This window comes from Gymnodraco acuticeps, unplaced genomic scaffold (assembly GCF_902827175.1).
Source record: "Gymnodraco acuticeps unplaced genomic scaffold, fGymAcu1.1, whole genome shotgun sequence".
NCBI lineage: Eukaryota > Metazoa > Chordata > Actinopteri > Perciformes > Bathydraconidae > Gymnodraco > Gymnodraco acuticeps.
This window is the reverse complement of record NW_022990838.1, coordinates 1-25,707: the sequence shown is the minus strand read 5'-3', so window position 1 is coordinate 25,707 and position 25,707 is coordinate 1. Positions and strand designations below refer to the sequence as shown.

General features: G+C 39.9%; 1 protein-coding gene and 1 pseudogene across 1 annotated transcript; both read left to right on the top strand.

Annotated features, from left to right (window-relative positions):
• The first annotated feature begins 1,039 nt into the window (after positions 1 to 1,039).
• On the top strand, positions 1,040 to 16,322 carry stip1 (stress-induced phosphoprotein 1). The gene is made up of 14 exons (XM_034232995.1): positions 1,040 to 1,173; positions 6,616 to 6,825; positions 6,924 to 7,065; positions 9,126 to 9,267; positions 9,604 to 9,766; positions 9,857 to 9,983; positions 10,271 to 10,373; positions 13,939 to 14,059; positions 14,227 to 14,323; positions 14,411 to 14,535; positions 14,626 to 14,662; positions 14,788 to 14,891; positions 15,358 to 15,533; positions 15,622 to 16,322. The coding sequence occupies exons 1-14, from the start codon at positions 1,165 to 1,167 to the stop codon at positions 15,692 to 15,694; spliced, it is 1,629 nt and encodes a 542-aa protein (XP_034088886.1). The 5' UTR covers positions 1,040 to 1,164; the 3' UTR covers positions 15,695 to 16,322.
• Positions 16,323 to 16,812: 490 nt separating this feature from the next.
• Positions 16,813 to 25,697, top strand: LOC117557253 (annotated as a pseudogene).
• The last annotated feature ends 10 nt before the right edge of the window (positions 25,698 to 25,707 follow it).

Genomic DNA, 25,707 nt, shown 5'->3' with positions numbered 1-25,707 from the left:
CCTCGGGTAGGGGTACCTCAACTTTTAGAAGGTCTATAGGGAAAGACAAGGGCAAGGGCGACTCGGTTCAGCCTTTCGTTGCACACTGAGCCTGAGGCAAACCTCAGCTGCAATGTGTTTGTGTGGCATCCTTGCTGAAGCCCAAAGGCCGCTCTCTGAACTTGACACACATGGCTTCTCTGTCTTGTGTTTCCTCGGTCTGTGAATCCATGGCAACAGATGCATGAATGCTCTATTCAGGATGGACTCCATTACATAATTTGCAAATCGATCAGCAAACAAGGTGTGATGTGAAATTCAAGTTTTTTTTTTTAAAGATACAAAATAGGATGTCTTTATGGAGTTTATTTTGAAAGTATATTCCAGAAGAAGACTATGCTTTGACAAATAAACTTGTCTGATATGCAGCATCTTGTAGTCATAAGAGGTAATAAAAGGGCGGTACTAGATCCGCAAACAATGTTATTGTAGGGTAAAACCCAGTTATTATTTATTTAGTATACTTGCGATGTCCGGTCTTTGTCTTGACTAGATTTTGAATAGGACATTGTCTACGTTGGGTATATTTTCTGATTCTGCTAATGATTAAGATAAATAGTAAAACTGTCAGTTCTTGTATTAAAAACTATTTGAAAACATAGAAGTGATAACTGGCCATAGCACCATATGTGTAAGGTGATCTTCTCTACATCATATGAAACTGTAATATCATTTTGTGTAATATAATTGTGCCATAAATAATGAGTATCGATTAATGACTATCAAATTTGATGCCATAAATCTCCACACGTTATCTTTCACTCATGAAGGTATTAAGATAGTATTTGTGTGTACTCCTTCCACATGTCATTAAAAAGTCCTAATGATTGACTTTTATGTTATGTGTCGAGGTTTGCCCTCTAATGTCCAGCCATGATCATCAACCAACTGATCTGTCCTTAAATTATTATCAGTCAGCCAATTCCCCTTAGAATATACCATGAAACACATCACACATTGTTGTTTTGTTCCATGATCTTCCAGAAGTTTCAGTAAGTTTCCTGGTGAGACATAAATCTGAGCGTTGATCGCGTATTTCCTACATCCCAAACTGGCAACCTGCGTGTTGTTCCGGGGGAGGCGCTTGTACGCAGTAGTTTCTGGAAGGAACCTCATGCTTGCACCATGGAGAAAGTGAGTGACATAGAACTATCTTAATTTTTTGTTTATTTCCTTCAATTTTACATATCTTTACAATATAACTTAGAGTAGAGCAGAGATTAATTAAGTTAAATACTTAAGTAGTGTAATGTAGACACCGTTCTACACCTTGACTTCACTGTTTGCCTTTACCAGTCGGCTAGTTAGCTCGTTAGCTTAGCGTCAATCCGGTAGTAATGTGTATTAGCTGTTTGGCTGATGTTTTCGATTAAGGTTGTAACCAAACCAACACACCATATTTTGACAATGCGACTCTGCAATATAGTTTAACCGGAATTAAAAGTGTGCTAATTCAACAAGATTAACTGAACGTGCATCTGCGTGCGGTTCTTGCTAATTTGCAATTGCACGCTATAAGGTTAGCTAACATTAAGCTAGCGCATATGACTTACACTTCTTACGGCTGCTTTATCGTTGAAAAATATCACACTGAGGTTTGCCTGCCTCTGTAGCCATTGTCTATGTCTTGCTAACTCCTAGCAAATCACCGGCATAATGGCTTTGAATAACTCCTGAGTTACTGAATCATTGTGTCATAGCTCACCATGTGAACTCTATCATTGATAAGGTGACGGACAAATGAAAATCATAATTGGGCCAGTAGATGTATATCTGTTAAAAGATTGTGTCAGGATGCCGACAGCTACTGCGGCGGTCCGCCAGTAGCACATGCTGCAGATTATTTTTGGATCGGCTCCTCAGCAGCCTGCTCTCAGACCGGGGATCATTCTAGATGCACACGGCGCCGCTGTCATGGCTACAGCCGCAGTTTGTCGTTAACTCCCGCAGTTCAGCTAAATCATCCTACAAATAAATATACTGTGGTGGAAGAAGTTAATATATATTGCATCTGGTACATCTTAAGCTAATTTGAAAAACTACTATTGTGTTGCTATTGGGTATAAATTAGTCAATTAAACTTAACCTATTTATATATTATTATTAAAAGTCTGAATTTCAACAATCAGAATTATTGTGGGATAGAAGTTTAAATTAGCAGAAAATGAAAATACTCAAGTAAAGCACAGGAGCGTCTTAGTTATATATACAATACTTGAGCAAATGTAGCCTACTTACTTTCCACCAGTTATATTGTAATGCCTTACCTGGTAAGTCATCATAATAAGTCATCGTAAATGTAAAATGTAAAAGTTCCACTTTACATTATAGATCAAAATAAAGCAATACTTTTTGCAAACCCACAGTGTCTCCATCAAATACCCTTGAATTACCAGCTTTCTCTCGTCAAAACTATACTATAATATCATTCCAGCCCCCATTTTAAATTATGGATAAATTAAGTATACTTGGAATTCATTATACACATATGACACAATCCAAAAGAAAGCATAATCATGAATAACCAGACCACACTGAGATACACATTCGTATCTGTTCCTTCCATGAACTATTCTGTGAACAATTATTTATTGATGCTGCTAGTAGTGCTTGGTTTATCATCATTTTGGCTAATTCTACAGATTTTATATTTTGTCATAGTTGCGACTGGTTTAAAAATTAGGTAAAGAATTGTGAAAATAGATTTGTCAAATATAATCAGTAACAGACATTAGAAACAGGTAGGTGCCAAGTAGGTTAACACATGTGAAGAATTTGTCTTGGTGTTTTTGGTGCATACATAAACATACATTAATAAAATAATAATGATAAACCAACTAGAAATACTTTTTTTTCTTTTCGATCAGAGTAACAGCTAGTGTGTAATTAATTCCGTCACATACTGTGGAGATGCAGTGTGATAAGTAGTATTAGTAACCAACTAGTGACGATTTGTTGGGAACAATCTTGCTTAAAGGGGACCTATCATGCAAAATACACTTTGTGATGTCTTGTATACATAAATATGTGTCCCCGGTAGGGCTGCACGATATTGAAAAAAACTGACATCGCGATTTTCCCCTCCCCCTGCGGTATATATTGCAGGTTTTTTTTACCCGTTAAGCCCCAAAGTCCCAGCGGGTACTTTACTTTTTTTGTTCACGACACTGTGTCTCAGGGGATCTTAATATTTAAGAACCTATTAATGTGTTGTACCAGATTAACGGAAATAATCTCAGCTAACTGACGATACAAACCATTTTTACCAAAACAAAACACAAGTCTCATAAGAAGCATCTAAATGACCCCCGAGCGAAAAATGCAAACGCACTTTGGCACAGAACTCAAGATAAAAGTACCCTTATTACTTATCGTAGCTGCACATACAAGATATCCGATTAAAGCTGAGGTTCCACAGATTATTTAGGTATATAGTATCATCACTGAGTGATCCGAACTCAGACAGGGGAAGCAAACACAGACATCACAACACGTACCTTTACGTAGCTTCTAGGGCAGATGTCTCACCGTAGCTGTCAATCTGATCAAAAGACGTGTTCAATGGCATTAAAACGAGAAAAAACGCGGCTGAATCGGTTAATCCATAGGTTTTTAACGTCTGTATACAAATATTATTTCATTTATAATCCATAATTCCATTTTTATGTAAAAATTGCAGAGCAAAAGTTAGCTGCTAATGGTAGCCACCAGAGTGGCTGCTGCTTCCGGTCTTGGCTATGGCAGTCCAGCGCAGTCTAACACACACACATTACCAAATAAGGAGTGAGTGACGCGTAGCCAAAACCGGAAGCTGCATACACTCTGGTGGCTACCATTAGTAGCTAACTTTTGTGCTCCGATTTTTACATAAAAATGGAATTATGGATTATAAACAATTGCTTCAAAGCCACAGATACATTATCAACCTATGGATCAACCGATTCAGCCGCGTTTTTTCTCGTTTTAATGCCATTGAACACGTCTTTTGATCAGATTGACAGCTACGGTGAGACGATCTCCCGTAAAAGGTACGTGTTGTGATGTCTGTGTTTGCTTCCCCTGTTGCGAGATTGGATCGCTTAGTGATGATACTATACTTAAATAATCTGTGGAGTCTCAGCTTTAATCGGATATATTGTATGTGCAGTTTCGATAAGTAATAAGGGTATCTTTATTTTGAATTCTGTGCTAAAGTGCGTTAGCATTTTTAAAATAAATGAATAAAACTAGGGGTGCACCGAATGGGAAATTCTTGGCCGAAACCGATACCGAAAATAGGAAACAGTTGGCCAAAGGCCGAAAATGATTAATAGAAATATATATATATATATATATATATATATAATGTATACATTTTTTACCAATGTTGTTCAGCTACCTGATTATGGAAATAGACATGATTATGGCAAAAATTAACTTAAATAATAATCACTATTTATGTCCATAAAACATTTATTCAGCACTTTTGAATGCATACAGTACATTTATATATGTCATGTATTATTGCTAAAAAACATTATATCGCAGTCTTAGTGTCGCCAACTCGTTTCTAATATGCAAAGACAACAAATGCGTCTATGATGTGTTTTCGATCAGACGAGATCTCTCTCCCCCGTCTGTGTGCGAGGGGGCGGGGCAGTTTACACACGCGCAGCTGCTACATGCAGCGGAGCACACTGCGGAGATGGCGGAGAGAACGCGCTCCGAGGTGTGGTTAAACTTTACCCGTCTCGATGTGGAGAATACTTGTTACCATAAGTGCAATAAGAGTTTAGCATGTAAGCACGAGCAATTTGTCTAAACATTTAGCAAAAGTGCACCGCATGCAGACGGAGGAATGTACCGGGTTCGACCGTCTTTCTAGCAGCTCTGTAGCCCCATCCACGAGTAACGTTTCCACGTCAGGTGTTATGTATGCTAGCAGCAACACACGGAGTTAACTACATGATACAAACATGGGTTAATGATTAGAGGTAACTGAGTTATTTAGTTTGTTTAAATTTCAGCTATTCTGTTAGCAGTCTGTCATCAGATTATTTAATACGATTTGTTAAAGGCTCAGGGCAATCTCGATGACAAAGGTCAATGTCCCCCCTCCCTGTGAGCCAGCCGCGAGCATGGTCGCCGCGTCTTTATTACGTCATCACAACAACACGTTAGTTTACCAACGTAAGCCTGTTCTGACATTCGGTGATATTTTTTCGGTGCTAAAACCCTTTCGGCCGAAAGGGCCTTTTTAACCATTTTCGGCCGATAATTTTCGGTGGCCGAATATTCGGTGCATCCCTAAATAAAACCGCACGTCCCTGCGGTGTGAATATCGCGCATGCGCATATCGCGGTTATCGCCATGACACGGTATATCGTTCAGCCCTAGTCCCCGGTGCGTCGGGGAACTCACGCAGCGTCAGAAAATAAAACCCTCTCTCTTTTCCTCCGTACCCAAATCTTTTACAAACGGGTGTACAACGAGCGGATACAGAGTCCATCCGCTGTGACGTAATAGCGGCGGCGGACCCACAGAAAGTTGCTATCAGAAACAATGCCCGACGTGTTTTGGACGTCTTTGTTTACATTAGCAAGCCTCGCTAACACTCAGAGCTAACCTGTACTGAAGAGCACATGTGTTTAAAAGCAGGAAATAAAAAAAGAACTCACCTTATGATAAACCTGCAAGAGAAAAAGCATTTGAGCTCCATACTATTTCAGAAATAATCCTTGACGTGGTTTAAACAGGATGGCGTTTTATCACAACCGAATTTAACTTTATCTCCGGTAGAATTCTGATTAGGCATTAGCTCCGCCTCCTCTTATTTATTTTTGTTCAAGCTAAGGACCCAAAATCTGCATTTCTCTAACAGGGCTGCAAAAGAGGGGTTTGAGCAATATGAGGCATGGCTACAATGGGTGATCTGTTTGGTATTTTGAAAAAAAACTTCACAGACATGTTTTATATAGGTATGGCCCTACAATATATTTTTCAAATATAGCATGATAGGTCCACTTTAAATATTCAATATCTCCCGCTCTCTAGAGCATCATCAGTATGCTTTGCTGTCCTTTATCCTAACTGGTTTTTAGATCTGAACGAAAGTGTGGCAGTGTTTATATTCTGGAACAGACATTTTTTTAAATGTAGGGCCATCTTAAGAAAATGAAACCAGTGCATGCTCACTCTTCATGTAAACGTGTGTATATATAGCTACAGTCTATGGTCAACACAAAGAGCAGATGAGAGATTATTTTCCTGCTGCAGTGAGAGCCGATGACAGTTTAAAACACTGCTGCAATTGGGCCTGCGCAGTTACATATGAAAAGTGCAATTTAAAAGGTCAGTATTTGTGTTTTTGCCTCGGACAGACGATTTCTCTGTGCCGGGCTAGGGTACATTTATTTTGACGGCAGAGGCCGCAGCGCTCCGCTTACAGGGAGACTGAATCGGCAGAAATACTTCAGATAAAGTTTAGAAGCTTGAAACATATTTCCCTGCAAAGTGATCCAAAGCGGAATGCATCCTGGTGTATTGTATATTATCTCATTGCTTAATTCGATTTTCTTTTTTTGCATGGCTCTTTAGGTTTCAGCATTGAAAGACCAGGGCAACAAGGCGCTAAGTGCAGGGAATATTGATGAGGCTGTACGCTGCTACACCGAGGCCGTGGCCCTTGACCCTTCAAACCATGTCCTGTTCAGTAACCGCTCCGCTGCCTACGCCAAGAAAGGCAACTACGAGAATGCTCTCCAGGACGCCTGTCAGACCATCAAGATCAAGTCTGACTGGGGCAAGGTGAGATGTCAATTGTTTTGCAATTATTCTGTTGACCAAATACATAGCAAATAAAATTGTGAATGCAATCTATATCCTTTGCATTTCCAATCAACCAGGGCTACTCCCGCAAAGCTGCAGCATTGGAATTTCTTGGCCGATTGGATGACGCAAAAGCAACTTACCAGGAGGGACTCCGGCAAGAGCCAACCAACCAGCAGCTAAAGGAGGGTTTACAGAACATTGAGGCCCGGCTTGCAGGTACTAACTGTCGTATTTCTGATGTTCTATATTCTACAGAATTTTTTTTATTATGATGTGAGTCACTTTTCCCTTGTGAGTGGGTCGATATAAAGACAGGGTGTCCGCGGGGTCTTAAAAAGTATTAAAAGTTGATAAATAAATGTTGCGAAAATTAAGGCTATTAAAAAGTATTAAATGGCATTTTCCAAGGTATTACATTTTGTAGCTTGTTTTCAATAAGTATATAAATTGTCCAAAGAGGTTGTATTCTAAAGTGTGCCTGAATGTAATCATTGCGTAGGTGTGTAGTGTGATTCTGTGTAGTTTATTTATGGCATCCCGTTGGATTGGACGTCATCTGAACGGGACATCGCACGCTCACTGCTTGATAGCGCGTGAAGGTCCGTTTACGCCGGTTGTTAAACAACATCGTTATGGAGAAATGCAAGTTTGCGTCCAAATGGTTGGAAGATAAGGAGGAAGGACAATCAATACTGTATATAGTAAAGTGTGTCGCCAATGTAACCGGTTAAAACTCGAAGTGGCGATGAGGTCTTAAAATGTACGGAAAGGGTCTTAAAAAAGGTCTTGAAAGGTATTACATTTGACTTCAGGATTCCTGCATATACCCTGAAAGATGGCTGCTTTAATAGCATTGCGAGTGCTCCAAAGCAGAGTAGGCAGTCCACTTGTGTTTGGAGCATTGTGATTCATTCAGACAATAGACGAGTAGTAGGGGTGACGGAGGAAGCTCTGCTGTATTTAATCCTGACTCAGTGCAAAATATGTTAGCATCCTGAACGCTTCTATATAAGATAAGAAACTTTATTGATCGTAAATATTAGGGATGCACGATAATTATCGGTCCGATATTAGGAATTATGACGTCATCCCGATAAACCCGATACCAGTATTAATAGCCCCGATAATATACAATATATTTTTGGGTAAAAAAAATACTGCGGTGTGGGTGGATTGGGATGAGGGGCGCTTGTTTTTCACTCGGCTCCTCCCGTTTTGCCAGTACTGTGGTATTAGTGGTTTAGGAAGAGGGGAGTTCTTCACAAATCCAGCGCTCCCTAACTCATGCCTGGCTGTGACGTAAATGGTGTGCGGCCGTGAAGCCAGGACAGTAAACAAACATGTCGTCGGTGGTATGGGCGTTGGAGCTATGTGCAACTCAAGGCATATGCTTGAACCGGAGCTGCCTGGACGCTGCAATCATGTTGCGCACTATCCGTGAGTGTGCTGACTTTTCGTACAATGTCCCACTGTCTGGCTTCCTGCATAAAGTCAAGTGCTCGGCGCAGTTGTGGCAAAATGTCGCTCCTCTGTTTTCATTTAAACGGCTCCTTATATCTGTTAGCGCAGCTAGCTAGCACCAGATGCTAACAACAACAATGCACGTAAGGTCTCTCTCTCGCTCGCTCGGGCCACACATACACACACCCTCCCGGTCCTCCAGATGGCCAGTCGGTGCCTGCCGGTGAGCGTGGAAGTGTGGTCTGCCACAAGCGGGCGGCAGGAGCGGGGCTGTCAGCATCAGCTTGTAGATGGTATTTAATCGAGTTAAAATAATTAGTGGCGTAAAACATTTTTTATTATCGGTATCGGTCTTGAGAAGCAGGAAGTTATCGGTATCGGTTTCAAAAAACCAATATCGTGCATCCCTAGTAAATATACAAGATGTAACATCTTAAAATAGAATATTAAACGGAAGAGTGAAAATATTAAAGTTCCCCATCAATCCATCAATGTTTATTTATATAGCCCAATATCACAAATGTTACATTTGTCTCAGTGGTCTTCACAGTTTGTACAGAATATCAGTATGACAATACGACACCCTCTGTCCTTAGACCCTCACATCGTACAAGGAAAAACTTCCAGAGAAAGAAAAAACATGAATATAAACATATGTAGACTATCTGACAAATAAAACACTATTGAAGGGCATATTACATTTGATATAAATGTACATTGTGTCCACTAAGTCCAGCTAACAAAAGAGAAACTATGGAGCAGTGACTGGTTTGTATGACCATATAAATTACACTAATACATTTTTGCTCTACCAGAAAAATCAATGATGAACCCCTTCGCCATGCCCAACTTGTATCAGAAGCTGGAGACTGACTCAAGGACCCGTGAACTTCTGTCCGACCCCAGCTACAGAGAACTGCTGGAGCAGCTCAGGAGCAAACCATCGGAGCTTGGCACGTATGTGTATTTTCTGAAATGTGTCACTTTTAACAACTTTCTTTGATTAATGACTAACTATGTCTTGAGGCAGTACAGAGAAACAAAAAGATGCTTACTTTAGGTAGAATTGCACACAATTCTGGAAAAGCAGTACCACGTTACTTAGTAATTGTAAGCCCACTTTCTTTCCATTTATTGTATTGATTTTTGTGGAAGATCATCTTCTATGTTGGAGCTCCAAAATCAATTATTATACTCAAGGAGCCTTTTTAAATAAATCTTAATAAATCAGAAACTGAAGTTAAGTTTAAATAAAAGATGCGGTAGCCCTGAATACTGTGGACTGTTTTGCAGGAAGCTGCAGGATCCCAGAGTGATGACCACTCTGTCTGTGCTGCTGGGACTGAACCTCTCTGAGATGGATGAAGAAGAGGAGACCACTCCTCCTCCCCCCAAACCCAAAGACACTCAGCCCCCTCCTCCCAGAGACGAAGACCTTCCTGAAAACAAGAGAAAGGTAAAGTATGATGAACCGATACATCATGTTTTTCACATTTATTAAGTTTCAAGCCTTTTTGCCTCTTTCTAATTACCTATTTTTTAACAGGCCGTGAGGGAGAAGGAACTTGGGAATACTGCATATAAGAATAAGGACTTTGAAGCGGCGCTGAAACATTACGAAGAAGCAGTCAAACATGACCCCTCCAACATGACGTATATATCGAATCAAGGAGGTAATTATTCTTACACCTTAGATGGCTTCACACTTGAGCTCACTTACCCATGACGTGCCTAAAACTGACTATTCCGAATTTCTCACATATTGGATATAAAATGGGAAAATGTTTCAATCTCCTTTCCAATCACACTTTAGGATTGGTTCTTGAAATATTGACCCATTAAACTTGCCAACAGTTGAGCCTCAGTTCAACCAAAATGTAGGAACTGCCATGATTATTATGATCTTATAATTTCTACCACTGTTAAATGTGTACTCCGTTTTGTTTCGTTATCCCTTCAGCTGTCTACTTTGAGAAGGGAGATTTTGAGAAGTGCCGAGAGCTGTGTGAGAAGGCCATCGATGTTGGCAGAGAGAACCGGGAAGACTACAGACAAATTGCAAAGTGAGTTCTGTAAAAAGCATTTGTCTTTTTATTTATTTTATGTCTTTACTTGAGTGAAAGTACCCACACACTGCCTCATAACATAGAGGGCAGGATATCTATTTTGTGGGTCTTGTATGACAAAATGTCTTCATTAATTTATAAACAGTCTGTTCAGGGGCCTCATTTATAAAGCCTGGCGTAGGATTGACGTGGGAAGGTTGCTTACGTAGGACAAAGCAAATAAATACGTACAGACATTTTCGATTCATAAAAGACTGCGTACCGGCGCAGGACTTGCGTACGGCACATCCTACGCCGGTTTCCCTTTTTTTTTTTATAAATCGTAATCAACTCGAAATGCGGCGCAGCTTTTGCGGGCTTCACGTAACGCCCATATTTGCCTATAAATAGTCAAAGAAACGCCCATTCATTTTGACTGACTGCATGAAGAAGATCGCAGGAAATGACGACAGAACAGCTAAAAAAAGACATCTCACACCGTGTCAGATTTTGGTTATTTTGGGGAGGTCGAGATAAATCATATTGTTTGGTGGATGCAGTTTGAACCAGAGTAGCAGCATGGAGGTCGGATCGTCACCAAAATAAATAAAAAAAGTGGTCCAAAAAAGGTTAATGACAAAAAAAGACATAGCCTAACCTTCCTCAGGCAGTGTGTTTGTACCGGGGACAGGAGACCCCCCTTGATGAGAAACTGTAAGAAATGTTCGGGGAATCCCTCCGGAGTGGAGTCAAAAGTTAGCTGCTAATGGTAGCCACCAGAGTTATCGCAGCTTCCGGTTTTGGCTATGCGTCAGTCTCACACACACATTACCAAATAAGGAGTATGTGGGAGTTCCCCTCGATTCCATTGGCTCTGACGGTTAGAAAGAGATGTCAATCAGCAAAATCGAGCAAGGGGGGCCAGAGATAGGTCAAATGACCCCAGAATCAAGCAATGTTTATTTATATAGCCCAATATCACAAATGTTACATTTGTCTCAGTGGTCTTCACAATGTGTACAGAATATCAGTATGACAATACGAGGCCCTCTGTCCTTAGACCCTCACATCGTACAAGGAAAAACTTCCAGAGAAAACCCCACAGTTTAAAGGGAACATGGGAGAAACCTCAGGGAGAGCAACAGAGGAGGGATCCCTCTCCCAGGACGGACAGACGTGCAATAGATGCTGTATGTAAATCGAAAAGATAATACATTTAAAACATAGGTAGTCCAAATGTTTGGAAATGCATGTGTCTATAATAAGAAGATGAATCCACGAGGATGTCAGCAATCTTGTGGGAGCCATCAGTGAAGTAGTATGGTGAGAGTCTGGCAGGACCGCAGAGACGGGTTCAGCCACGACTCGAAGTCCAGGACTCAGATCCAGTGCTCAGGATAGAGGATCCAGGGCACACGACCACAGCAACATGATTAGCCTCGACTCAGGATCCCGGCGTATATATGGACACAAAAAAGAGATTTGGGGGAAACTGGGTTAATCGGAACATGAGAGTACACAGGTACAAACAGCCAGAAAGACGGAGTAAGGTGCCCCCCTCAACAGTCCAAGCCTATAGCAGCTAAACTAACGTGTCTACATACATGCACTCCCTTAGGATAGGTTGAGGGTAGCAAGTAAGAGGAAACAGAGGTGGAGAGGCACACACAGGGAAAAAGGTCCCCATTGGAACCTGAATTTGTCAGAGGTAGGAGTGGGTCAGTGACGTTCCACACTCCCCGGTCGGGCTAGGTGTTCTCTGCAACCTGTTACCATCTAATAAACCTCGAGAGGTCATAGAGGGGAAAGGTTTGTATAAAGTTTTAAATATAAGATCTAAGTTTTTAGGATTTAAGTGAAAGAGTAAGAACTAAAATGTATAGGTGAAGAGGCACAACGTATCTACGTCAATGCACTCTTATTAGATTATTTTATTTTATCACTATAAGCTTTTTCAAAAAGGAAGGTCTTAAGCATACTCTTAAAAACGGATAGGCTGTCTGCCGCCCACAAACTGGAAGCTGATTCCACAAATGTGGAGCTTGATAAGAAAAGGCTCTGGCTCCCATTGTACTTTTAAAAACTCTAGGAACAACCAACAACTCTGCATTCTTGGAACGCAATGCCCTAGTAGGACAGTAGGGTATAATGAGTTCTTTAAGGTAAGATGGCGCCTGCCCATTAAGAGCTTTGTAGGCACGGTACACTGTAACAAATAAGATTGGCTGCACAGTTTTCCAGGTCCGATGCGTAAGACTAAAAACGAGGCTTTCAAAGGAGGTATACTTTAATTTTGGTTTAGTATTGATAATTAAACTTGAGTCAAAGATTGCTGCAACTCCACCTCCTCGGCCCGTGCCTCGGGTAATATGAGTATTGATATGGCTGGGTGGAGTGGCCTCATTTATGCTGACATATTCTTCATGTCTCAACCAAGTTTCAGTGAGATAGCATTTATCAATATTATAATCTGATATTAAATCATTTACCAATATTGCTTTAGATGCTAAAGATCTTATGTTTAAGAGTCCACAATTTATCTTCCTGTTTTGTTGCACTGTAGTAGTTGTTACATTTACTTTTAAGTTATTATGTGTGACACCTCTATTAGTTTGGATTCCTAAAGCTTTTAGTCTACCATCCCATCATTTAAGGGTGGTTTTCACTAGAAGTACATTTTTATTTTTGGACGGACACAATCATTTACATTTTTTTTTACTGTGTTCTATCTGAATTTACTTTAAAATAAAAACATCTATATTGATTCTGACACTTCTACATCCAACTCGCAGGTGTAACCTTGCTTTGAGAAAAAAAGATTATTCATTTAACCCTTTTAGAACGGAAGATAATAGTCATTTGTTCTGGGAATGTAATTTTCGAGCCTGAGACCTGAAAAACAGGCTCGGGGCTTAACAGGTTAAATCATTTTAAAAATTGGCTTTAATCAATTTGTGGAAATGTATTCTTCATATATATATATGATAAATGAGAGGTAACATTCTATTTATGGTATTATTTCCACATATTTCTCTCCATTCTTCCTTCTGCCAACGGTGTCGCAGTTTCTCGTCTCTCCCGTTTTTGTGCTTAGTGCGTACGCATGGCTCAGTGTTTGTGTGGAGGACCGCACATTTTCCCGTGAAGTTTGTTTTTTATAAATCGCCAACATTGCGTGGAAACTGGCGTACGCCATCTTTTGAGCTTACGCACTGTTTCTAAATGAGGCCCCAGGTTGGGATTTTGGCAGCATTTGACGAGAAAAATTGTGTGTTATAGGAAACCATGATGTGTCAGTGTTGCTCTATTATTCCACACTTCATACTGGCCAAAGAGGACATAGTGATGTTACTGCTACTTAACCTTTTAATTGTGGTCACAAGCACTAAGGTGGAATTTGGACCGTTGTTTTAGCTAGTAGTTTCATAAGAATGATTATTTCTGAACTGCCCACTACTCTAATGAAAAGCTCCCTCATTCTCTGTGGTTTGCTTTTGAGTCTTTGGGTAAGAAAGCAAGCGCTCCAGCTCTCTGATGTAATGACATGTTTATCTTGTTCCGTCTCCTCCTTCTCTTTGTATAGGGCCTTGGCTAGGATTGGTAACTCGTACTTCAAGCAGGAACAATACAAAGAAGCAGTTCAGTATTTCAACAAGAGTTTGACGGAGCACCGTACTCCGGATGTCTTGAAGAAGTGCCAACAGGTGCAGTGAAAGCTGATTTCTAACTGAAATAAACGTTATTGTCACTCAGAACATTAGACAGTATTGGTAAAGTTTCAGTCTGATGGGAAAAAAAGGAAAAGTCTAGCGGGAATAAAAATATAACTGGGCATTTGACTTATACCTTGATATTGTGATTGGATCTGCAGGCGGAGAAGATATTAAAGGAGGAGGCAAAAGTAGCCTATATCAACCCCGAATTAGCCCTGGAATCGAAGAGCAGGGGCAATGAGTCCTTCCAAAAAGGTATGTAATAGTTGTAATGCTCGTTGGATAATCATTTAATTCTTCTTTTAAGAACTTCTTTAAAGATGAACTCGTACTTTTCCACAGGAGACTACCCCGTAGCCATGAAACAGTACTCCGAGGCCATCAGGAGAAACCCCAAGGACGCCAAACTGTTCAGTAACCGAGCTGCCTGCTACACAAAGCTGTTGGAGTTTCAACTTGCCCTGAAGGTACACCATATCCTCACCCTGCTTCTTCATTAGTCAGTTAAAAGAGATTGTAGCAAAGAAATGACCTTTGATATTGTTTTTGTTTATCAGGATTGTGAAGAGTGCATCAAACTTGAGCCCAGTTTCAGTAAGTAGAAACACTTCACATTTTACTTTAATAAAAGTGTTATTTTATTTTTTTTGTTTTACTCTTAACAGTTTATAAAAATTCCTTTTTGATTTGACACTTAATTCAACTCCATCTTTCCACAGTCAAAGGCTACACGCGTAAAGGTGCTGCCTTGGAGGCCATGAAAGACTTCACTAAAGCTATGGAGGTCTACCAGAAGGCTCTGGATCTCGAATCTAATTCAAAGGTATTTCACAGGTTGCTAACTCCGTAATCCTGGGGAAATAATAATAATTTACATGAATATAAGTAAGTAAGTAACATTTATTTATAAAGTGCTTTTCCCAGACATAGTCACAAAGTGCTTGACAAAGCATTAAAAGATTAAATGACCACAGGAGCCACGTGTTAAGACACACAAGTTACCCAACAATATACATATTTAAGTACTTAGTCTGGTTTTTGAATGATAAGTCATTACCTGAATTCCATTTTCAGGTGTAGTGTGACTCAGAATAATAGATTCAATATTCTGTCATCTTTCTCAAAAACAGGAACATGGTAATTCATTGTTATCTGTAGGAATTGATTTGGGGACCATCAAAGCAAATGCTCAACACCTAAATCTATAAAACAACTACTCTGACGATGGAGACTTATTCATATATGCTTGCTAATGATCAATTGTTTTTCTTCCATTACTCCACATTCAGGAGGCCACAGAGGGAATACAGCGCTGTATGTTCAGTCAGACGTCTATAAGGACTGACAGTCCCGAGGACGTGAAGAAGAGGGCCATGTCTGACCCCGAGGTGCAGCAGATTATGAGTGACCCCGCCATGCGCATGATCCTTGAGCAAATGCAGAAGGACCCTCAGGCGCTTAGCGAGTAAGTCCAGCAACTTTTTCAAGTCACTTCCTATTTCTCAGCACAGATAAGTTAATGTCTCTTTTTTTTCTTCTGTTTCGTTCCTCAGACACTTAAAGAATCCAGTGATTGCTCAGAAGATTCAGAAACTCATTGATGTTGGACTGATAGCCATTCGTTGATGATAACCAAGAGACTCCAAGACAACGTGCAAATCCATTCAAAACATAACATCCTCCTTTCTTGCCTTCAAATTCAAAATTATATTGTCGTTAGTCTCCCTGAGACTATGTGTATGGTATGTTTTTTTTTTTTTTTTTTAAATCAGTTTCACAACTTTTTCAATGTATTAAAGAAAGCATCTTGTATGTCATCTGGAAGACTTGTGGACTCCAGGAAACATTATCTGAACAAATCTGGATTCATGTGTACAGATGCTCTATTACATGAAATAAAACGGCACAATTTAGTGCAGCAGCACACACCGTGTTTAAAGGGGAAATTCCCCCGTAAGCAGATATTGCTATATTCCTATTGAATCAGGGTTTAAAGAAATAAACAATATTTAAAAAAAAAAAAACAATTGTAATGGAGATAACAAAGAAATTGTCAACATAAGTCATTGTTAACTCTTGTTTTTTTTTTCCGTTTGACTAAACATGGTGCATTTAAAGCCGAGCGCTCAGGTTTGATCAGCTCCTTCCTGGTTGATCTCCCGCCGCAGGTAGAAAGTTGAATCTATTGACCACTCACATGTTTGGTATTATTTTTGTACCTATCTGACATATTCCAGGTTAGTTTTTTCTGCCTTGCGTTCTTTGGTTGAATGTATTATGTGTGTACAGCTAATCAGAAATAATAATATCAGAAATGTGCTTGAGGATGTTGAAACATAACTGGGACTGGAAGTGCATTTCATGATGCCATTAATAGTGTAGGGAAACTGATGAGTGATTTAAGATTGAGGTTGATACAGTAATTAAGGCAGCCATGTTATTGTTTTTGTACTGTTAGTCAAAAATTAAAATGTTGGAGGCAAAGCTCTTGTGCCAGTTGCTGTCTGCAAGAATACTGTAGAAAGATTGTGATGTGTTGACCTAGCATAACAGTCCTGCTCACAGTGTTGTAATTTGGTGACCAAGTTTACCTTAGCGCAGGCAGAAGTGTGTTGATGATTCATGTTAAAGATGCTTTTGACTGGTCTCAAAGGGTGGATTTACCTTTCTAAACCATCAGCTATTGGTTGAGTAACGGGGTCACAATTATCTTACTTTATGATAAATCTTGTTTGTCTGCTTCAAATGACACAAGCTAACGACACAGCAGAAAAAAAAGGTGTGGGCCATGTCTACATTAAAGTCCCATAGTGATAAACCACACACAACGACCAAGTTACTATGTGGTGGATGGTGTTTATGAAACTCATTACAGGTGAAACTTACTTATGGTACATCAGATGTACAGTGAAATATACAGTTACTTCATGTAATTTAAAGGTGGCTTTTTGTACTAAGACCAACAATGACTCAATGCAGTAGGAGACCTACATTCTAAGGTCTAATTCTGTGTGATTTTAAAACATTACAATACATAAATAAAAAGTACAATTAGAAATTATTGTATATACAAATATCAGTGTAAATGGATATGCTTCCTGTTGAGAGATATATGGCAAAGTGTTCAGAGTTGAAGGACCTGTCCCTCAGTAATGTATCGTTGAGACAGGATCTGATCTAACTGGTTTTCCTGAGGACTCGAACGTTGCTCCGCCCACACAGGCGGCTCACGTGACTGACCGTCGCCCAGGTTGTGTCGAAAGCATCCTGGTTTTAGCAGTTAGCTACCCTCTGATGAAAATATAAAGTGATGGTGTTAATATTTGTATATGCGAATTATTACCTTGGCTTTAACGGTGTCCAAGACGACACGGATTTACCTTAACTGGCCCTGGTAGATGATATCTGAAGAAGCCAGCTGACATTGCTAACTAAACATTAGCGTAAGCTAACGTCCACACTTTGACGGGCAAGAGCAGCAATTCGTTAGCTAGCTGCTAGTCTGCCAAATTACTACGACCATCCTAGTTAGCCAGGTAACATATCTTGTTGTTGTAGCAATTATGCTAACTATCTAGCGACGTAGGTGTTTACGCACCGAACAACAGGTGATTTTGAACAGACGTTTCTGTAAAACTGGCGTTAACGTTATTACTAAATAACGTGAGCTAACTTATCAATAATGACTTATGTGAAGCAGCTAATGCTAACGCTAGCGACTTAAACTTCATTGTAACTAACATACTCAATTGCCGCTGTGATTATATTTCTCATAGTTAATAGTGAAATAAAGCGAACAGCAGCCAGTAGGAAGCTTTTTTAAAGCTACGCGTCTGTGTTTTGTAATTTATTTCATCCAATCACGAGATAAATAATGCAAAACATTAGGATGTTGAACGCTTGGGGATTAACATTTGGACAACAGTATTGTCTAGAAAACACAGCTGTCCGGTCATTTCGGTAATCCCCGTTTTCTTCGTAATGCAGCTACAATAGATGTTTTTAATTGCTGAACGATAAAGTAAACATCCTGTATACACCAATCAATATTTAGCTATCAAGTGTACCTTTAACAGTCTGTATAGGCTATAGCATACCCTGATTTAAGTTATGTCTGGGGACGCATCTGATAGTAGTGATGACTCCGATACAAAAACAAATGAAAAGGCCTGCACCGTCAAGCATCAAATCACCAATGGTAAGTGAAGGCACCTGTTTGTAATCAACACGTTATACGCTACTGTATGTAACCCTACCTATACAAACCTCAAAACACCGTAGTTTATTCCATCATTCCATTTATTCAACATACGTGTAACATATATACATTGTTTATATTGTTGTATTTTTGTCATTGTTGATTAAACTCTGCAGAGTTAGAAATGAATACACTTAGTATCTTCTGATAATGGATCTTATGGTAATGTTGTATTGGATTGCATGATACTGTAAGTTGTTTCTAACTATGCTTGCTTCTCTATCTGATTCGGTCAATACAAAAACACATATTCTCAATTTAAATACATGAATGACTTACTTCTTTATGATGTTGTATAACAGAAGATGTTTTTAATTGATTTGGAAAGATCTTACCCTAGCGACTTAAACATTGAATCATTATTCAAATTATATGTGTGTCTTTTTCTTCTTTATTATTGTGATATTTTTGCCACTACATGGTATTTTTTGTCCACTTCTGAATGTCAAAATCAGGGATTACTTTGTGTTGAATTCAGTCCCTCACAATTTAAACATTATGGGTCTTTTTGCATATTTTCAGAGATGCAAATTCCTTTTTTAAACGTGTCTGCTTGTTCTTTATTTAAACACAACAATTCTGCCCATTAGCTAACCTCACAGGTCACACTGAGAAGGTCGGCATCGAGAACTTTGAGCTGCTCAAAGTTTTGGGCACTGGAGGTAAGTGTCTACATGAAGCATTAAATATAGAAGCAGTTGTTATTGTACCTGAGTTAAACGTGATTAGATGTAGGAGGAATATGCAAAGCAGACAGGAGGTATTTTCCTTCTGTCATTAATTATCTTAAGGGTAGTGTTTTTAATGATTTGTTTGTAGCTTGTATGAGAAAGCATCCCTGATGACTTGATGCTCTGGTGAAACTGTTCTTAACATTCATATCCTGATAGGAAGATTGCAAATCATCATCACAGCATAAGATTTATCAGCGTGTTTGAAGGTATACCATGTGCTCTTGATGTCTCCGTTATTAAATCTGATTCATAATGAATCCCAATGAGAAAAGTAAAAGGCTGTTTTAATCAACACAGCAACACCTTAATAAAGTTAATGTGCAGGAATGCTTTATTAATCTATTCCAGTTATTATATAATGCCTTAATGATGTATTGCTTGTCTTTGTCTAGCTTATGGAAAAGTGTTTTTGGTCAGGAAGAACACCGGCCACGATGTGGGCCAGCTATATGCAATGAAGGTAAGACAATTTGTCTAAAAATATTCACCTAAATAAGATGACAAAACAGTTCTTTCTGAGACACAACTTTAAAATACTATTCAAGGCGGGGAAAACAATTTATTATATTGTAAATCTTTGACTCATTTTGCTTTTACACAAAATGTATTGAGATACTTGCACAGCTCATGCTTATTTGGCATGTCAACTTGATTTTGATCTCTACTTTAGGTGTTAAAGAAAGCAGCGATTGTTCAAAAGGCAAAGACCACAGAGCATACTCGCACTGAGAGGCAGGTGCTGGAGCACATCCGCCAGTCTTCCCTTCCTGGTCACGCTCCACTATGCCCTTTCAGACGCAAAGCAAACTACACCTAATCCTGGGTGAGGAGTGAGTGATGACACACACTGCAGCCAAAACATGAAGAACTCCTGATCGCCAGTCATGAAGCGCTGAATAGATGTTTTCTTCGTGTTTCTGTTTTTCTGTTTGTCTGTTTGTTGGCATAATTTGTGTTTGGGTAATTTTCGTAATTGTCTATTGAAGCTCTCTGTGTATTTGCCTGTGTGTTTGGGTACAGGACTATGTGAGTGGCGGGGAGATGTTCACTCATTATACCAGCGGGACCACTTTCCTGAAGAGGCTGTGCGGATTTATATTGGGGAAATAATCTGGCTCTGGAGCACCTGCACAAGGTGGGTGTTTATCCCTCCAGCTCTGTGATTTTAAGCTATATTTATAGATCAGAGTAGTTTTTGGATAGTTCTTTGGATACAAAGATGCCGAAGACAGACAAAGCACGCTTATAGAGACACCAACGTATCATTTTTATATTTGGTGAAGCTGTAAGAATTCACAAACTGTTGCCTAATCACACACATTTAGCAGATATTCACATTATCATTCAAGTCCCATTGTTGGTGGTCTTTTATCAATGACTCGGTAGCCACCAACTCCCTGACTATTTACCAGATTTTCTAGAACTATCTGTCATTTGGTTCTGGATAAAAGGAATGTAGTTTACTTTGAGAACATTATGAACATATTCACTGTTTTTAATTATTAACAGTGGTCTCTAACTTTCTAAGTTATGACCTTAATGCTAGACAGTGCATTTAAAGAAATAAAAACCTTGACATCGCAAAACACTGATATAGTAGATTTTTGACTTGTATGAGTTGTTCCTTTGCATAGCTTCAAATTAAAGCAATCTAAGCAAAAGCATCTTTAGTGACTCATATCCTCATTTTGAATTACTTAACAGAGTTGGGAAATGCTGCAATTACTGACAATAACCAGTTGATAATGGCTCATTCTGTCTTCATTGTTTTTAAAAAGGTTTACTAAGTTCTTTTGTGACTGTCACTGTAGAAATGAAGATGATTCATTATTGACTGTTTTTTGTTAGCTTGGGATTGTGTACCGAGACATCAAATTGGAAAATATTCTTCTCGACAATGAAGGCCATGTGGTGTTGACAGACTTCGGGCTCAGCAAGGAGTTTCTGGAAGAAGAGGTATGTAAACATGATACCAAAACCTAAACATGTGGACAGTGATACATGGAAGGTAAAACCTCTGTTGTTGCAATCAGAACAATATTTTATTTATACAAGATTGTTTTGAATACTTATACTATATCTTCCCTTTCTCCTCCGTACAGAAGGAAGGACATACTCTTTCTGTGGCACCATTGAGTACATGGCACCTGAAATCATCAGGGGGAAATCAGGGCATGGCAAGGTAATCAAACATGTTGTTCGTGTTTTTTTTGGTCCACGTTGAAGATTGAAGAGTAGTAGTAACTGGTAAGTAATTATTCTATTGAGATCCACATGAGTTGAACATTAATCAGTAAAGAGATTGCAGTTAGAGGGCCTCTATTATGCTCATTTTCAGGTTTCATAATATTATTTTGTGCCTCTCCTGGGACACGTTTAGATTCACTCTTTTCACCCTCTGTCTAAAACCAGAGGCCCAGTCTGCTCTGATTGTCAGCTGGCCGGCTCTTTTGTGATTGGTCAACCACTAGAGATGTCCCACCCCTTAGCCTATCACGTAAAATGTATGGGAATGCTAGCCAATAGAAACGTAAGTGTTACGTAGTGATGTCCACCATGTTATGTAAGTAAACAAAGGAGTCCAATGGAGGCATTTCAGGCAGGTATGTAGGAGACGTATGGAGGGAACTTTTGGATATTAGCCTTGCAGACCCCTTAAAAAAATAGAAAGCCGAATGCTGGAGTCATGAAAACGTTGGTGCATTTGCAGGGCTATGATAAATTGTCAAACACTCAAAGATAGAGTAACTTTTGTGGTGAAGGCAGTCAGGTTATCATTACAGACAACCCAGGTTCCGCTCAATAAAGACACAATGGTTCTCTTATCTGCCCCTATTTCGCCCCCATTTCCATTATTTGATACATTTTTAAACTGTTTTCTCCTTCAGTCAGTGGATTGGTGAGCCTTGGATCCTGATGTTGAAGGCTTTGACGGGGCTCACCTTTTACCTTGGAGGGAGAGAGGAACTCTCAAAGTGAGGTGTCAAAGTGAGTGCTCCATCTCCATAAAACATGCTTTTAGATAATCAACCCTTCCTAACACATACAGGTGGGTATCATTAAAACAGCTGAAATATCAAAGCTTATCTAGAATTAGTTGCCTCTAAATGATAATTATTTGATTTCCCTGTCACCTCCCCACCACCTTCTACTGTCAGACGGATTTTGCGCTGTGACCCACCGTTCCCCTCTATGATCGGCTCCATCGCTCAGGACCTGCTGAGGAAGTTGTTGGTGAAAGATCCCCACAGGAGGCTGGGCTCAGGACCCCGGGGGTCTGAAGACATCAAAGCACATTCCTTCTTCAAGGTCCTACCCACCCCCAACTGTTTCTCGTATATCTCCCTTCCCCTGTCACCTCTTTTCATTCATTCACAACCCTCCTCATGTGCTCTGTCTTTCCTAACAGGGACTGAACTGGGCGGACCTAGCAGAGAAGAAGTTGCCAAGTCCATTTCAAGCCGGAGCTGAAGAGTGAACTGGACACGGGGAACTTTGCTGAGGAGTTTACTGGGATGGATCCGGTCTACTCTCCTGCGAGCACGCCGCCAAGCACCGACCGCCTGTTCCAGGTCAGTGCTTGCTGTTCTTGTCGAATATCAAAAATCATATTGTGTGATGAGATGTCTTATGCATTTTCTATATATATTTAAATTGTGTAGGATTTTATATAGTCTGCCCTTTCTCTCTCGCTTCGCAATTCTATTCACCAGCTTTTTTTGGAAAATTGAAAATTGGTTGAAACGTAAAAAACATTGATTTTTTCCAAATATCGCTTACGTCTTTTTTGCACGCGTTGCTGATATTGAATTAGTTGTACCATTGAAATAAAATGCGACAAAGTGGAATGGAAACAGATTTAGCAACTACATGATGACGTACGTGAAGCAAGTCACTATAAAGGCACGGACACACCAGGCCGATTATCGGCGCCGGTGGGCGTCAGGCCGACGATGAGCGTCGACACGAGCGTCGACTCTACTCAGATTAGTGTGTCCCCGCACCGTCGGGTCTTTTCAGCCGAAAACCGACATTCAACACGTTGAATCGGCGGGCAGTCGGCTGAAGTCTTTGCGGTGTGTTCCAGTGCGACACATGGCCAAAACGCAGAGACGCGAGGCGACTCAACAGTTGGGGTCGAACCTTTTTTTTTAAAGTAGATTTTGTTTACTTTGTCTACTAAGAGACAATATATATACAGGAAGCATCATTACAAAGTTTCTACAAAGCTGTGTAATACATCATGAGGGTGACTGGCATATGTCAGCAACTAATAATAATTTGATGAGAATTATTAAAGCATTAGACAACAATCAACAAACACTGCGATGCACATACTGTAAGTCCAAACCACAAGTGAAGCAACTAGAACTGCCTATGTCAAATTGGTTGGGTTAAAACGTTTCTCTCTTTCTGGTGATTTTCCAAAGTTGACTTCTTGGTCATACACCTAACATTGCTTCTCTGTGTCCTTTTTAGGGTTACTCTTTTATTGCTCCTTCCATCCTGTTCAACAAGAATGCGGTGATGGGAGACTTTGTGCAATCCCAGATCGGTGCGGATCGTCCAGCTTCAGCATCGTCCAACGCAGTGCCATGTTAGAGGTGCCTAACTTAAACCAGTGGTTCTTATCGTATAAATACATTTTGGGTTATGATTTAAAGGATTTAGTGTTAGTTCTTTTTCTTTGCACTACTGTAGAAAGTCGTTTTGTAAATCGATTGCAACTGTCCTCGATCCCTTTCTAAAATCTAGGCTTGATTTAAAAAAAGAATTCAAAAAATAGGCTCAGTAGTATTTGGTAATGAGGACGGAAGGAAGAGAATCTAGTTTTATTTACCAAAGTTTGCCACATGATTCACAGCATGTCACAAGTATCAGGGCTTTTACAGTGTTACGTCTCTGTTTAGGACTGGGATAACTAGGGTCGCTTTTGAGTGGATCATCTTTGTACTACTTTAATAACCCAAAATGCATCACAGTTTGGTAGAGAAAAGAAAACCTTAATGTTAGTATAAATGCAAATTATGAGTTCATATTATTTATATAGCAAACCTTTCCAATTGACTTTTCAGGTCTCGTTAACACACTGCTTATTATTGCACACATGAAGGAAACAAACAGCACTTATAGTTCACTGTGACTCATTACATCCCTTCTTTGTTCAGGAGTCCCATTTCTTTCAGCATTATGAGCTGTGTCTCCATGGCCCCCCCCTGGGTGAGGGTAGCTTCTCTGTGTGCAGGAAATGCCGACACAAGCAAACCGGACACGAGTATGCGGTCAAGATCGTCAGCCGCAGGTGAGTGGAGATGTGATGCTGCTACACCGTCTTAGTTACAGCTTCAAGTTTTCGTGTGTAACTATCTCTTACAGTAATGATGTACAGTCTGACAGTTTAGGTCTGAGCATGTCCTTTATAACACGTGTGAAACTGTGTTAGGATGGAGGCAAACAACCCAGAGGGAGGTGGCTGCTTTGCGGCAATGTGAGAGTCACCCAAACATCGTCAAGCTGCAAGAAGTCTACACTGATCAGGTACAGTGGAGGAAACCAATGACATGATATAATGTGAGTATTTCATATTACGGCATTTGATTTGGAAAACATAACTATTCATGACTGATATTGCGATATGATTAATAAAATAACAGGTAATGGTAACTTTTAACACATTTTCACATTGTTATTGAAATATATATTAAAAGCCTATTATGCTTTTTGTGGTTTTTCTTTATCGTGTAGGTTTAGTGCTTGTAAATGGTCTGCAAAGGCTACATTCCTAAAGTTCCCTCACCCTCCCCCCTGCCTGAAACGCCTCCATTGGATATCTTTGTTTACTTCAGTTACATAGTGACATCACTATGTAACCCTTGCGCTTCTATTGGTGCTAGTGCTTCGACACATTGTTCTACTAATCGCAGGACATCACTAAGCAGTTGACCAATCACACCAGAGCCGGTCAGCTAACCAATCAGAGCAGACTGGGGCTCTGGTTTCAGACAGAGGGTGAAAAGAGCTGCTTGCAGAACAGGGCAGTATGAGAACAATAAAGAGCTTTTTGAACATTAAAGCATGGAGACCTGTCACAGTAGAGGAACAAATACAGATACAGTATGAAGCTGAAAAATGAGCGGTAATATGTAAAAATGACCATTGTATGAACTCTTCCTTTGTTTTCTCTCTCAGTACCACACATATTTAGTGATGGAGCTTCTGCGAGGTGGGGAGCTGCTGGAGAGGATCAGAGGAAGAAAACTGTTCGGAGGAGGCCGAGGCCAGTCAGCTGCTACAGAGGCCTGTTCTCAGGCTGTCAGCTTCATGCACGAGGCCGGAGTCGTGCACAGAGACCTCAAACCGGAGGTGGGCTGGACTTTGATATGATTTGATTCATTCCTAAATGATTCAGTCTGAACTTCTCTGAAGTCATTGCTTCCATAATTAAAAATTATTTCAGTAATTAAAAATGTAAATGTTTCCAGGGAAGTTAAATATTAGAAAGGAACCATGGCACGTGGGATTATTGGCCAAGGATATTTGGTGAGAGAGAGAATTAGTCGACACAGAGTGAAGTTTAATTGTCTCTATTTTTTCCACTGTGAGCTGAGGATGTCTCGATGTAAGCATGTTATTATTTATGGCATCAT

What these genes read in the sequence shown, in the direction of transcription:
- stip1 (XM_034232995.1), top strand. An exon ending in TTCCTGAAAACAAGAGAAAG is followed by an intron (nt 9,767 to 9,856) that starts GTAAAGTATGAT and finishes ATTTTTTAACAG; the next exon opens with GCCGTGAGGGAGAAGGAACT. An exon ending in TCTTGAAGAAGTGCCAACAG is followed by an intron (nt 14,060 to 14,226) that starts GTGCAGTGAAAG and finishes TTGGATCTGCAG; the next exon opens with GCGGAGAAGATATTAAAGGA.